This window comes from Maniola hyperantus, chromosome 10 (genome assembly GCF_902806685.2).
Source record: "Maniola hyperantus chromosome 10, iAphHyp1.2, whole genome shotgun sequence".
NCBI lineage: Eukaryota > Metazoa > Arthropoda > Insecta > Lepidoptera > Nymphalidae > Maniola > Maniola hyperantus.
The window spans coordinates 7,319,731-7,334,561 of NC_048545.1; the positions used below are offsets into that span (position 1 = coordinate 7,319,731).

The 14,831-nt window shown below is 38.2% G+C and overlaps 1 protein-coding gene across 1 annotated transcript; it reads right to left on the reverse strand.

Moving 5' to 3' along the window:
* Window positions 1-2,531: 2,531 nt before the first annotated feature.
* LOC117986052 (luciferin 4-monooxygenase-like) lies at window positions 2,532-12,578 on the reverse strand. Its single transcript, XM_034972868.2, has 9 exons — window positions 12,396-12,578; window positions 8,316-8,523; window positions 7,526-7,841; window positions 6,593-6,755; window positions 6,366-6,511; window positions 5,447-5,579; window positions 4,725-4,946; window positions 3,826-3,996; window positions 2,532-2,693 (listed from the first exon to the last, which is right to left on the reverse strand). Exons 1-9 carry the CDS (start codon window positions 12,513-12,515, stop codon window positions 2,586-2,588), a joined length of 1,587 nt encoding a protein of 528 aa, XP_034828759.1. The 5' UTR covers window positions 12,516-12,578; the 3' UTR covers window positions 2,532-2,585.
* Window positions 12,579-14,831: the final 2,253 nt, after the last annotated feature.

Below are 14,831 nucleotides of genomic sequence, written 5' to 3' on the forward strand. Positions count from 1 at the left end.
ACGTTAAGTTATCGTAACCAAAAATAAAATGATATGTGGATATGGCTGGTGATGGTATAGAAAGTAAGTAGGTACTAAGTTGTTGTGCTCATGCAAACTGTGAGGGCTGATTAAGATTGGGTTGCGTTCGTGATTTGTGCCCTATACTGGCACTGGGAAACTTCCCAATTGTGTTTATTATGATCGATATAAAAATATTTTAAACTAGCTGATGCCCGCGACTTCGTCCGCGTGGAATTAGGTTTTTAAAATCCCGCGGGAGTTCTTTGATTTTCCGGGATAAAAAGTAGCCTATGTTACTCTCCAGGTCTTAATCTATACCCGTGCAAAAAATTATGTCAATCCGTTGCACCGTTGCTACGTGATTGAAAGACAAACCAACATACCAACAAACCAACAAACAAACACACTTTCGGATATATAATAAGGGTACTGATAGCAATGATGCTCATACAGAAAATCTTAGTAATGATCTCCTTTTTGTCAGCCCGTACTGAGAGATAAGCTGTGGTAGCCTAGTGGTTAGGACGTCCGCCTTCCAATCGGAGGTCGGGGGTTGGATCCCGGGCACGCACCTCTAACTTTTCGGAGTTATGTGCGTTTTTAAGTAATTAAAATATCACTTGCTTTAACTGTAAAGGAAAACATCGTGAGGAAACCTGCATGCCTGAGAGTTCTCCATAATGTTCTCAAAGGTGTGTGAAGTCTGCCAATCCGCACTTGTCCACCGTGGTAGACTATGGCCAAAACCCTTCTCACTCTGAGAGGCGACCTGTGCTCTGTAGTGAGGCGGGTGCAATGGAGTCCTGCGTTCGAATTGGATTGAAGCAATCTTGGTCTCGTTTCCAACCCCATGTTTCAGTAACTTAATTCGTTCCCCAGCCATTTTTGCACTTGATGGAACAAAAGAATACTGTCTGGATGCTCCTTCTGTTGGTGGTATTTATCCATCTGCTTGACGATCGTCCATTTATTCGAGAAAATGTCAGTTTGACGAAAAAATGATTTGCACCTTTTTTGAAGGAAATTTAATGCTCTCCAACTTTTGTAATATTAATGAAGGAATTTAAAATTTACATTATGAATTATAAAATTATTTGTATTTAAATTATTTAAATAAACTATTAATAAACTTAAATCTAAAAAAAAACAACATTAAATTAAAACTAAAATAAATTAAATTAAATCTAAAACCTCATCGAGACCACCGCAGCGAGGCATTGTACCCAAGATGCTGGCAGCATTACCCCTTTGGATGGCCAAACTAATTCTTTGACCAAGGTAGCTGCCAGCTCTCGGGTCCCCGGTTGACTCGATAACTCTTTTCGCAATTTCTTCAAAAAGAGCTCGAGCCCCCGGGCCCCACGGCCCCAAGGTCTCCACACCAAAAGGCACGAATACGAAGCTCCCATCGAGGTTTTCATATTTGCGCCTCTTGGCCTGTTCGGCGCTGATGGCCGCTGCACCCGCCATAGAGGAAGTCGCCTGAATGTGGGATGCAGCTAAAGTGTCTACACAAGTTGCATCCCAAACAAGCGACCTGCCCATCTTCCACGGTACGAGCGTCATACCATCAGGTCTCTTGCCATCGCTACGTGCCAAACCAATAGGTTCTAGTACAGCTGGCACATGGGCGGTGGCAAGGGACCTCCGGATGATGTCGTTAAGGGTACTATGGCGGGAGAAGCGTCCAGCGCTTCTCGAACAGGAGAGCCCATGGTGGCCGAAGGCGTCAACGCAGTCACCGCAGTGGCAACGGTGAGGCTGGTTTATTGTGGCGCCAAGCCTAAGACCAATGAGAACAGAAAGTGTCGTATGGTCTAACATAGTGCCCAGGTTGACAGAGGGAAGAGCATGTAGCCAGTAGCCGGACTCTTTTGCAGAGACAGCGAGAAGACGAGCACGGTCTTTTTTAGAATTTGCGTTTGCTAGTAAAGTGTCAAATGTCGTTTTGCAAATAATGTCGTCCCACTGTCTCTGGGAAGAAAGAGAAACTATTATTTTGTAATAACTATTTTTTCAATAAATATAATAATTAAGTAACCAGACACTTAGTGTCGTGGTAATCCCTTGCTAGACACCTTGAAACTTTTAAACTTTAAGGGTATCTGGCAATTCATGACGTGTATTTCTAATATATTATGTTTACATAGGTTAGTTTAGTGTAGGTATTATATTACGAGTTAGGGTACGGTGTTTTGAACGCGAACTCGCCAACAAAATGCTGTGCAGTTTGCAGACATAAACTGTAATGTAGCTATTTGTTTGTGCATAAAATGAATAAATAAATTTTAAAAAGGCACAGGTAACTTGAAGGTGGAGGAAAATCAAAAGAGGAAAGCCAAATAGTTCTCACGATATTTTTGGAAAATCAAAATCCATGCTAATGATTGCTAATAAAGAATAAATTATTATTATTATTACTAATCTCTAACTCAAAATAAGCTGTATGTCTGCCTTTTTGGTGTAGGTATCTGTGATATTTTAGTATCAACAAAAACTATGAATATTTTAGTTAAGTAAGTTTTATTTAGGAATGCTAAGAATATACCAACGACAACCAAAATAAAATAATAGCAAATGAATTAATTTAACATTTCTCTTAATTGACGGCGTAAAATCTTTCCTCTGGGACTTCTAGGTAGTTTATCAATAAACTTCACTCCACCGGCTAGTTGCATAAATTGAGGCACCTGAAAAGCACAAATGCCATTAAATCTAAGATACTCATTCGCCTGCGACTCGTTTGATGTCGTCGGTCCACATAGTAGGGGGGTCATCAGTTGGCAGGTCGCTATTCCAGCACCATCATGGGACCCCAACATCTATTAGTTTTTCGAACTATATGCCCTGCCCTTGCCACTTCATCATCGCAACCTGCTGAGCTATGTAGGTTCTTTCTGGCTCTCCTACGAGTAATTCCTCATTTCTGATTTGATCACGTAGATACACTCCGAGCATAGCTCTCTCAAGCAATTACTTACTTTTTTTTTTTTTTTACTGAGTTTTCTTACGAGGCCCATAGTCAGCAACCACGTCTGTTCGAAGACTGGTCTTCAAGGACTGAAGAATTTTGGACAAGAAGGCATCTCGAAGATTTGGATTTTATTTTACTGTTAAGAAATTCTCAATATCAGGGTGCAGTTGAAAAGTTGGCAGCGGTATAAGTCCCACAAATTGCTATTGCGCTGGAACCATGTCCCATTAGCATCGAAATGACGTCATTTTGACGTCAGCCGAAATAAAAGCATACCATCAGCTCGAAACTTCAGTCTAGTGCTGACGTCACTAAAATGGCGGGCACGCGCATTAGCAATTTGCGGGACTTATACACCCTTGTGCTTTCGAATTCCGAAAGCATGGAAAGACGCTAAATTGCGCTTGGATTCTTTCCGATCGCATCTGATAGTCAACCCATAGAACTATTAAATAGTGAGAGAATAGAGAGTTCCCTTGCGTTTATGCACACTATGTCCTGCATAGTTAGCTAGTCTCCTTTGAGATTGGCTGACATTGCTTAGATTCGGTCAGGAGTAAATCTAAATATATAAAAGGAAAAGGTGACTGACTGACTGACTGACTGATCTATCAACGCACAGCTAACTACTGTACGGATCGGGCAGAAATTTGATATGCAGATAGCTATTATGACGTAGGCATCCGCTAAGAAAGACTTTTTGAAAATGCAAGCCCTAAGGGGCTGAAATAGGGCTTGAAATTTGTGTAGTCCACGCGGACGAAGTTGCGAGCATAAGCTAGTTTGATAATATAGGTACTCCTGACCTCCTTATTAATTAGTCACAACATTTGATTTATACAACTCACCTCTGCAGCTATATAGTCCACCAACTCTTGCTCTGTGACATCTGAACCTGGCTTCAGTACCACAAAAGCCAGTGGAAGTTCTCCGCTAACAGGGTCTGGTTTCCCAATAACAGCGGCTTCGAGAACCTTTTGATGCATTTGCAGTAAATTTTCCAATTGTAATGGGGCGATCTATGAACAAAAATTACGTTCGAGTGGATTTTATGAAAGTTCGATGAAACTTATTTTAAGTACCTAGGTACATTTTTCTTATATTTTCTTGTAAAAAAGCCATGACAGATGATGATGAATAATTTGCCTATCTGAACCTGACCAGTTACAAAGAACAATAAAAAAGAATGGAATTCTGGAAGCAGCAACAAAAACGGAATAAAACTTGCAAATCTTTTACTTGCAAAATCAGAATAGCTTACAACAATTAATGTTACCAAGATTTTATGATTGTGATTTTTAGTTATTACTAGACTTCATCCGCGTGGATTTAAGTTTTTAAAAATGCTTTGGGAACTCTTTTTCCGGAATAAAAAGTAGCCTATGTCCTTCCCCGGAATGCAAGTTATCTCTGTACCAAATTCCATCAAAATTGGTTGAACGGATAGGCTGTGAAAAGCTTGCAGACAGACAGACAGACACACATTCGCATTTGTAATATTATGGAACTATGGATGAGTTTAGATAAAGTGGACAGTATATGAAACTCCATAGGTATAACTGGGTATTAAAACATACTCTCACACAATGATTGCACAAAAACAATATTCCTTTCCTGTATTCGCGCTAAAACTTTTATAGTAGGTAATTCAAAATCAGTCGTGTATTGGTTTTGAATTTTGATCTATTTTGAGAAGTAGGTAAGTCCAGCAATATATAACAATAAAATCATATCTATACCTACTGACCTTATGCCCTTCAAAATTAATTATATCCTTTATTCTGTCGACGATATAGAAATACTTGTCATCATCATAGTATCCCACATCACCAGTTTTAAAAAAATCTTCTTCGTCCAGATATGTAGAAGGGTCAATGTCTATGTATCCCTTCATAAGCATGGGGCCTGATAATCGAATTTCTCCGGTTTGGTTTGGACCTAGTTTTATGTTGGTTTTTAGATCCACGATCTAAAAGTGATACTTACTATTAAAATATTAAATATATTTTTCATTATAAAAATATGAGCCGGTTAGATTCAACTTTTTCAAATATATAGACAAATTATTACCTATAGTATGCGACAGGTCGAGATGGCAATCGGGGTATAAGGCGGAGGGACGCCCCACAAACCCGCACGTCGCCGTCGCGTCGCCCGCACTATCCCACAAAACCTGTCTAAAACCTGCATCAATCATTATTACAATCTCAATGGTTCTGATTGGCTGATTTTGTGCGATTCTTGTTGCAACAATTCATTATAGCCAATAGTGAGCGAGCGTTAACCAATCAGAGATAATTGCGATCGTGACATTGTAGCTGTCACTATCCCGCAATCGCGCAGCGGGTTTGCGCGGGGGCTGTGTGGGTGTGCGGAGCGTCCCCACCTCGATCGCCATATCGACCTGTCGCGTACTTATATTTTCTGTGTTATAAGTACAGAGAATTAGCCACATTGTTTATGACTTACTTTAATGATAATCCCCGGTGTCGCCTTACCAATACTTCCCGCTCTCGGACCCTCATCTGCCCAAATTTCTGAAGTCGGTTCTCCACATTCAGTCATCCCATAGCCTTGCAAAATGTTTTGTAGCTTAGGCAGTCTAAATAAAATTAAGAAGTTCATACAATATGTATTTATGATCTAAGGGACTAAGTATGTACAACAAGCGCCAGAAGCGCGCGCCTAGTACTACCTACGCTGCGTTTCGGGTGGTTACTAAAATTATATGAATTTCTATTATGTATAATATTTTTGACGACCTCCCTGGCGTAGTGGTAAATGCTGTGGCCCTGTTAGTGGGAGGTTCCGTGTTCAATTCCGGACAGGGGTTTGGAATTATATAATTTCTCTGGTCTGTTCTGGTGGGAGGCTTCGGCCGTGGCTAGTTACCACTCTACCGGTAAAGCCGTGTTGCCAAGCGATTTGGCGTTCCGGTAAAGTGCGAGACAGGCTCGCGCAATGAGGGTTCCGTACTACAGTCGTATTTTTTCGACATTTTGCACGATAATTCAAAAACTATGATGCATAAAAATAAATAAAAATCTGTTTTAGAATGTACAGGTGAAGACCTTTCATATGATACCCCACTTGATATAGTCATACTTTGAAAGTTGAAAATACTAATTATTAGTTCATGACCACAATTTAATTTATTTTGTGTGATCTAACCCTAAATTCACGGTTTTCAGATTTTTCCCCAAATGTCAGCTATAAGATCTACCTACCTACCAAATTTCATGATTCTAGGTCAACGGGGAGTACCCTGTAGGTTTCTTGACAGACAGACAGACAGACAACAAAGTTATCCTATAAGGGTTCCGTTTTTCCTTTTGAGGTACGGAACCCTAAAAAAGCCTAGTCTATTTTGTATGTCATAAAGACTGACCTTTTCTTAACTTGTTCAATAGTATCTTTGTGAAGTAGAGTTGATCGCGAGTAAATCATTTTCAGAGAATCTAAATTATACTTTTCTAAAGTTTCTTCTTTGCTTATAAGGTTGAGCAGATACGGCAGAATCATTGCTACATCAACCTAAAAACACAATATTTGAAAATATTTTATTTTTACTTTCATACCTACCAAAATATAATATTAGGATCTACGTTTACTGACCTGGTACTTTTCTATACATTCCAACATGTTGAGAATAGTTACGTCATTAACATATACCACTTTCTTACCAGAGAATAGTAATCTATAAGTCATGAAGGTATCGTAATTATGATACCATTCCCCAAAAATAAAAGCTGTCTGTATATTCCATTCGTCCTTGTAACTGAAATAATTATTATTATGATGTTTAGTAATCACCTCAGAAATTACATTAATCATATCAAACGATTTTCACGAAAACCTTGAAGTTGAAGCCCAAGTATTTTTATCAACCGACTCAAAAAAGGAGGTTCTGTATTCGACCCGTAGGTATGTACCTACGGGACGGTACAGAACCTCCTTTTTTAGTAATATTTTTTTCATAATTTTCTCGAAAACCAATTTCATGAACCGATTTTGATGATTTTTTATATATCTAGGTACATTATTCTTTCAGGAAGATTGTAACGTAAAAAATCCATTAATTGATTTTAATTATATCAATAGGCATCATGCCTTTAACTTTCTGAAGTTATGTGCGTTTTAAGCAATATATAAGTTGCTCTAACGATGAAGGCAAACATCGTAAGGAAACCTGCATGCCGAAGAGTTCTTCATAATGTTCTCAAAGCTGAGTGAAGTCTATCAACCCACACTTGGCCAGCGTAATAGACTACGGTCAAACCGTTTCGCTAGCCCAGTGTTTAACACTGAATGATAGCCACCGAGCTAATATGACATTGGTTGGTTCTGCATTGATGCTTCACTGAGTGATATTAAAATATTTTTTCGTAGAAACCTATAATGGATTAAAAATTTCAAAAGAGCTCGGTGACTATTCTTCAGTATTAGAAACTTACTCAGCGAATCAGTAGGCAGTGCTCAGTGAGCCGGCAATTGATCATGATGATTGCCAGAGAAATATGGCGTGAAATAAGTATGATTCTATCGTACTTGTCCGGCAGACTGCTCATAATACAGTTCAGATGTGTAAGACGAACGCCTTTTGGCAGGCCCGTCGTCCCGGATGAGTACAATATCCATGCTGTGTCCACTTGTCCAACCACTCTCGCTGGTTCAAATCTTTCAATATCAATATCCTCTGCAACTAGGGATTGTACTGAAACGGCGTTTTGTGGAAAGCCGTCCAGCGAAAAATAAGATTTAATAGAGCCACAGGAATTTAGCACTTCTTCGTATCGTTCCCAGAAGAGTTTAGAGCATATAACGCGCGTAGGTTTGGCTACAGACAATTTGTGTCGAAACACGGCTGAAAAATAAAACAAAAGAACAGGTAAAAATAGTAAAAATTGGGCGGTTTCTTAATTATTTGAATTTTAATTTATAATATCAATATCAGTATTGAGAAATTGTCCCTACTTTTGACGACCTCCCAGTTGCAGAGGCAAGCACCGGCCTGTAAGCGGAATCGTGGGTTCGATTCTCGGCAGGCATAATTATTATTTCTAAATTTTCTTGTCTAGTCTGGTCTGGTGGGAGGCTTAATCGTAGCTACATTGTTACAAATTCTTTGGCAAAGACCTGCCGACACTTATTATGAATTTATTAGGTATTCGTTCCAGGTACGATGACCTATACCTAAGCCTAATAAAATTCTTCTAAGTTTGCCTACTTCCATATTATTACTTGGTGCTAACCAAGTGAGTTAGATCACAGCCAAGGGCTGCACTTATCGATATGGGACATCGAATAATACAAACTAGAATTAATTTAAAAGCCTTACCTTTACCGCTATCTACGTCATATGGAGTGCATGTAGCTCCACTAAGTAAAGCGCCTAGCACAGTTGGCATAAACGCATTGCGTTTTTCTGTACCTATTGCAATTACGTCACCTTTTCCAATCCCTAACTTCGTAAGTGAAGTGGCGAGATTGACGGAATATTGAAGTAATTGTCTGATAGTCAGTTCCTCTCCTGTAGTCGCATTTACCTGTGGCCAATATCAAACTTTATTTTAGTACTTACGTTTTTATTATAATTTCGCAGAAATAAACCCTAAATCAGAAGGTTTGCTGCACTTTCCAACAAAAGCTGCCGAACAAACAGCAAGCGCAGCTTCCCAGCTCTACTAACCGATTGAGTAGCAAAACCTGCATTTGACAAATTCTACTGAATTTGTTTTATTTATTTATTTTATTTTATTTGGAACATATAAAATACATAAATTTTATATATACTACGTCACTTATATACAAACACATGCTGATAAATGTATCAATAAAATGTGTACACAGCATTTGCAAATTACCTATCTTGTCAAATAAAAAGAACTAATATTATTATCATAAGCATTAGCAATAATTAAGACTATATAAATATTATTAAAGAATAACACGTAAGTAGGTAACTAATTTATTTTTAACTATTTTCAAGTCAGCCAAACAATATGAAGAAAATTGGGAAAACCTTAAAAATTGTTTTCAAAGCTGTAAAAAAATTCATTTAAACTTATTCAAATCAATAATATTTGTCCGTTCCGTGAAAATTTCCCTTTTAAAAAAACTGCGCAGTCAACCCACGCAAAGCTCCCGTAATCTCCCCACTAATCGGGGAATTTTCCACCGACTGACGCGATTAGTGACGTTGTGACGGACGATTCTTTTTGATCGTGCGACACTCCGACACACCAATTTTGATCATTATTTAAGATAGGACATTCAGAGTTCAGACGCTCACAATATCTCAAATTTTTAATACTTAGGTAATAACTACCTACGCGAACGGTTCATCATTCGAACACAAGGGAGTAGGGACAAGAGGTCACGGTGTGATATGATAAGCTGATAAAAATGCCGCTGTGCAATGCCCTGTTATCAAATCCCGTTGTGTAACGGAACTGTTATTTGAAATTATTGTTGCACCATCTGTTATCACGCAGACGCAGCCCTTCTCTACATAGTATTATTATATCTACTGCGGTTTTCATCAATACGTAGTATATTATAAGTATATGCGGTTCTCATCAATATTAATTATTATTGCGTTGCATAAATAGTTATAAAACATTGTAGAATAGGTTCTCTCAAAAAGTTTAAAAAAAGTCTATCTTTTAAGGTTGACTTACAATAACACAAAGTTTTACTTTAAAAGTTGTTTTCACTAACATAGTATAGTCCTTATCAAAATAAAATTCTTGATCATCTCAAGTATTTAATTTAGACCAAAATTATCCTTTATATTATTCAACTAGCTGATGCCCGCGACTTCGTCCGCGTGGATTTACATTTTTCAAAATCCCGCGGGAACTCTTTGATTTTCCGGGATAAAAAGTAGCCTATGTGTTAATCCAGGGTATAATCTATCTTCATTCCAAATTTCAGCCAAATCCGTCTAGTAGTTTTTACGTGAAGGAGTAACATACACACACACACACACATACAAACTTTCGCCTGTATAATATTAGTGTGAAGTGTGATGTAAAGTGTGATTCAGAATAATTAATATCTTAGGAGATATCACAAAATTAAAATATGGCAACGACAGGCCGTGCATGCAGCGCGATCACTTTAATTCACATTTACTACCATCAACTTATTTTCACAAAATGTTTATAAATTACAGCTAAGCTAACCTTCTCAGATAATCCCTCTTTCTATTAGTGAAAACCGTATAAAAATCCGTACAGTAGTTTTTGGGATTAGGTCGCCAGGAGGAACGAGGAAGACGTTTCTCGCAAAAATACTTGCTAAGAACAGACAATCAGGGAAGACAGCGATATTAGTTGCTTCATAAGGTAGGTATTGTTGCAACTGAAAAATTGCTCATCCCATTTTTAAACTTCCGCGATCCGTATCTCTAGAGCAACGATGTACATGTTCTATCCGCTAAAATGGGCTTCTTGGCAAATTACTACAAGATGAGGCATCTATCTTCTATATATATAAAATTCAAAGTCCTGACTGACTGACTGACTGACATATATATCAACGCACAGCCTAAACCGCTGGTCTTAGAGACTTAAAATTTGGAGGGTCTATTCTTTGTAAAGAGTAGGTATCCACTAAGAAAGGATTTTTCGAAATTCCACCCCTAAGTGGGTTAAATGGGGGATGGTAGTTTGTATGAAAGTCCGTCATTTTTCAAGTTATTTGCACGAAAATTGTTATTTGGGTTTTCGGTCATAATGAAGAACTACGTGTTTCAGGATTTTTGGAAAATTCGCCCATAAGGGTGGTAAAATAGGGGATGAAAGTTTGTATGGGAAAGTTTTATTATTGTTAATTAACGGAAAGTAGGTTCTTAATAAGACTTAGGTGTCAGCTAAGAAACGGTTTTCAGAAAATCCTTCCCTAAGAGGGTGGAATGGGGGTGGAAGGTTATATCAAAGTTCTATGTTTTTAAAGATAGATACATAAAATTCGGGGTTTAGATTATTAGTTTTAAATAATAAAAACCTGTAGAAGTTATTCTGGAAAATCTCCCGTAAATGTGATAAAATAGGGGATTATTGTTATTGTTAACTTGAAGTTTGGAAGGTAGGTTCTATTTAAAGGCAGATGTGAGCTAAGATTTTTTACGAAAATCTTACGGGTCTAAAGGGGTAAAATGAGGGTTGATAGGTTATAAGAAAGTCCTATGTTTTTGCCAAAAAAATGCCATTTGTTTCCTGTAGCCCACGCGGGCAAAGCCGCGAGCAGAAGGTAGTTTATTATATGGGATGAATGCACCATGAGCCATAGAGCACATGCAGATGCTGTGGACAGAACCTTAAAGGATCTCAGAAACTCTACTGAGTGTGCGTCCTGTGGGTCATAATTACTTTTGTATTTTCAGGAGAATTCCGACAGACACTTTCCGTTGTTGACAATTGCATGCAGATATCAACATTTCATAAAATTGCACACATGCGAAGCCGGAGCGGGTCGCTAGAACTATATAAAAGCGAAATACCACTCGCTCGTTCACTTCCTTACTCACTCACTGACCTATTACAAAATCACAGGAACTAAAAATCTACAAACTTGAAATTTGGAAAGTAGGTTCTTCCAGGCGTAGGCGTTAGTTTCGAAACTGTTTTGGGATAATCTACCCCTTAAGGGCGTGAAATTATGTGAAAGTCCTATGGTTTTGAAGTTAAGAGACATGAAAATCAACCAAAAGACGAAAACCTACCTAATGCGTCTTCTCACACGCACTTGACAATTTACTCTAAATAATTGTTATAAATTTTAACTAACTACAAAAACCACTATAGGTACTTACCCACTATAACTATAAAAAATGTAACACACTGAATGAGAAACTAACTCTGTCTGGTTGTTACCTTTTCATTGCTCAACCGCTGAACCGATTTTGACGAAAGGCACAGATATAGCTGGTATTCTGGAAACGGATAACCTGTGAGAACTTTTTGATTTTCCGTGAGAAAGTACGTACCTTGTGTCCGTTTTTAAGATAAGCTATACCTATTCGTAGCTGTCGTCAAAATCGGTTAAACAAATCGGACGTGAAAAGATAACAGACAGATTGACAGAGAGATAAACAGAAAGACACACTTTCGAATTTTTATATAAGTATCGATTGTTAAATTGATTTTCTTTTATAACTTTTATATCATCTGAGATGGATTGTTATAAGTTGATACACAAGCCAGTACTTAGCTGTTAAGCAAATATTTAAATACCTGCAAATCTATTTTATTATTCATTCATTCTATTCATTAATTACTAGGTATAACGTAGGTAAACTATTAATAACGACGAGCTATTTTTATTTCAACCATCTCCTTTGGCAGAGTAATATCTGGCACCGTGGAATTTTAGGTGATTTATAGGTAACATAATAATTATAAACTTTACTTACCAATGCAACTCTTTCTTCCATTTTCCGCAGGCGATCTAACACATATTTTCCAAAATTCAAATGTACTGGTACCGTAACATTTTTATCACCGAACACATAAAATTCGTCAATTACAGACATGTTGAAAAAATGTTATATTTTCTCGTGACTCCTAATATCTATTTCCGTCATACAACTGGCACGTTTCGTGTCAAATACACGTAAAAGAATGTTCATGGAATGTCAGCGTTTGAATTTAAATACTACAAGGTTCATTCACTTTGTTTCGGGTTAGATACAAAGCACTTGTTAGTAACAAATAATTTGGTCACTCTTTATTTACCTAATATCGTCAATGATAACAATTAGGTGCAACACACATCGGCAGAGTAGAGTGGAGCCGAGGTGTGGCATCTTCCTTAATAACAACTCAAATCAAACTTATACCTAAGCTTTATTTTACTTCGACAAGCGGCACGCGGTCCTTTGAGTCTCCTCAGAGTGTATTATTTTTATATTATGTTATAGTAGTAACTAGATTATGCCCGCGACTATATCCGCGTGGATTAAGGTTCTTAAACATCCCGTGGGAACTCTTTGATTTTCCGGGATAAAAAGTAGCTTGTGTCCTTCCCCGGTATGCAAGCTATCTCTGTACCAAATTTCATTAAAATTGGTGGAACGGATAGGCCGTGAAAAGCCAGAAATCAGACAGGCAGACACACTTTCGCATTTATATCTATATTAGTAGGTATGGATTTTATACCTACCAATTCAATCGAATGTTAAGACTGAGCTTAATTTGTTATCAGAAAGACTATTCCCATCCGTCTATATGTGCTGGCCCTTAGTAGACATCAGTAGAAGTGCTCAGGCTGGGCCAAGGCCAAATTAACGCACGAGCGATATTATCCATACTAATATCTATTATAAATTATACAGTGTAGGTATCTGTCTGTCTGCTAGCTTTTCATGATCCATTTCTTCAATCGATTTTGACAAGGTGCAAACATAGCTTGCATACAGGCATCATATCATTGGTACAGAAATAGCTTGCGTGCTGGAGCATAGACTAGTTTTCATCCCAGGAAATCAAAAAGCTCCTACGAGGTTTTTAAAGACCTAAATCGATGCGGACGAAGTCGGACGCGGGCATCATCTAGTTAATAATACTTATCGTCCGTGGGCTATTGGTATTGGTAAGCACGTATTTTATTTATTCTATAAACAAGATGATCACGGATCTTTTTAAATAAATACTTAAGTAGTCATAAATTAAAACAAAACAAAGCCATATCATCATCATCATGATCAACCCATCACCGGCTCACTACAGAGCGCGCGCGCGGGTCTCCTCTCAGAGTGAGAAGGGTTTTGGCCATAGTCTACCACGCTGGCCATGTGCGGATTGGTAGACTTCACACACCTTTGAGAACATTATGGAGAACTCTCAGGCATGCAGGTTTCCTCACGATGTTTTGATATTTAATTAATTGAAACGCACATAATTTCGAAAAGTTAGAGGTGCGTGCCCGGGATCGAACCCCCGACCTCCGATTAGAAGGCGGACGTCCTAACCACTAGGCTATCACTGCTTCTGCTGCAAAGCCATATAATATAATTGAGTTTACGTACTAATGGCAATAAAGAATTAATATGTGTGCAATTAAGTCAATCACGCCTGTTTAACTCGATTTCCCATTATGAAAACTATTGGGTACAAGCCGCAGGGACCATTTAGAGCAGAGCTAAGAGCTAAATTGCTCCAAGGTGGAATGAGTCAATTTAAATGTTAAGAAGTTTCATTAAAAAAATTGACACTGCAAAGTTTTTAGCCGAATTTTGTGTTGGTCTTGGTTTTCAAACTTACAATAATACTTAAGCTAGGCCCATACTTTTCATTAGAATTTTAGACGTACCTACCTATTCCATACTCAAAAAATATTATTTCATTGGGTGTCTGTTTGAAAACTACTTGTAAAAGAGTGTCTACACTTGAGAGCTAAGTAGCTCATGAGCCACTCAGCTCGCAGGTGCCGATAGGTTTTCGCGGCGTGGAATGAGTTCACACCACAAAATATCGACCTGAGCACTGAGCAGCTCATAAGCCACTCAGATCGCAAGTGAGGTGCCTATAAGGTTTTAATAGTTTTTTGAACTAAATAGGCATACGCTTTCCTGTAATCACACCAATTAGGTATGAGTAAGTGATTTTGCAGCCTTAGGTGGAGCGTGTCTACCTAAAGGGTGCCTTTCCACTCTTCTTTTGAAGGCCCCAATATTGCAATATTGTAAATGGCGGGAAAACGGAACCCGCTAGGGTAGGTATTCCATATTCTGACAGTGGTCTTAGAAACGAGGAAGTGAATCGCTTAAGTCCGTCGAATGTCGACTACTTATGTAAGGGTATAGACTATAGACCTTTACGATGCCTCGTGGTACGATGGTAAAATGGCG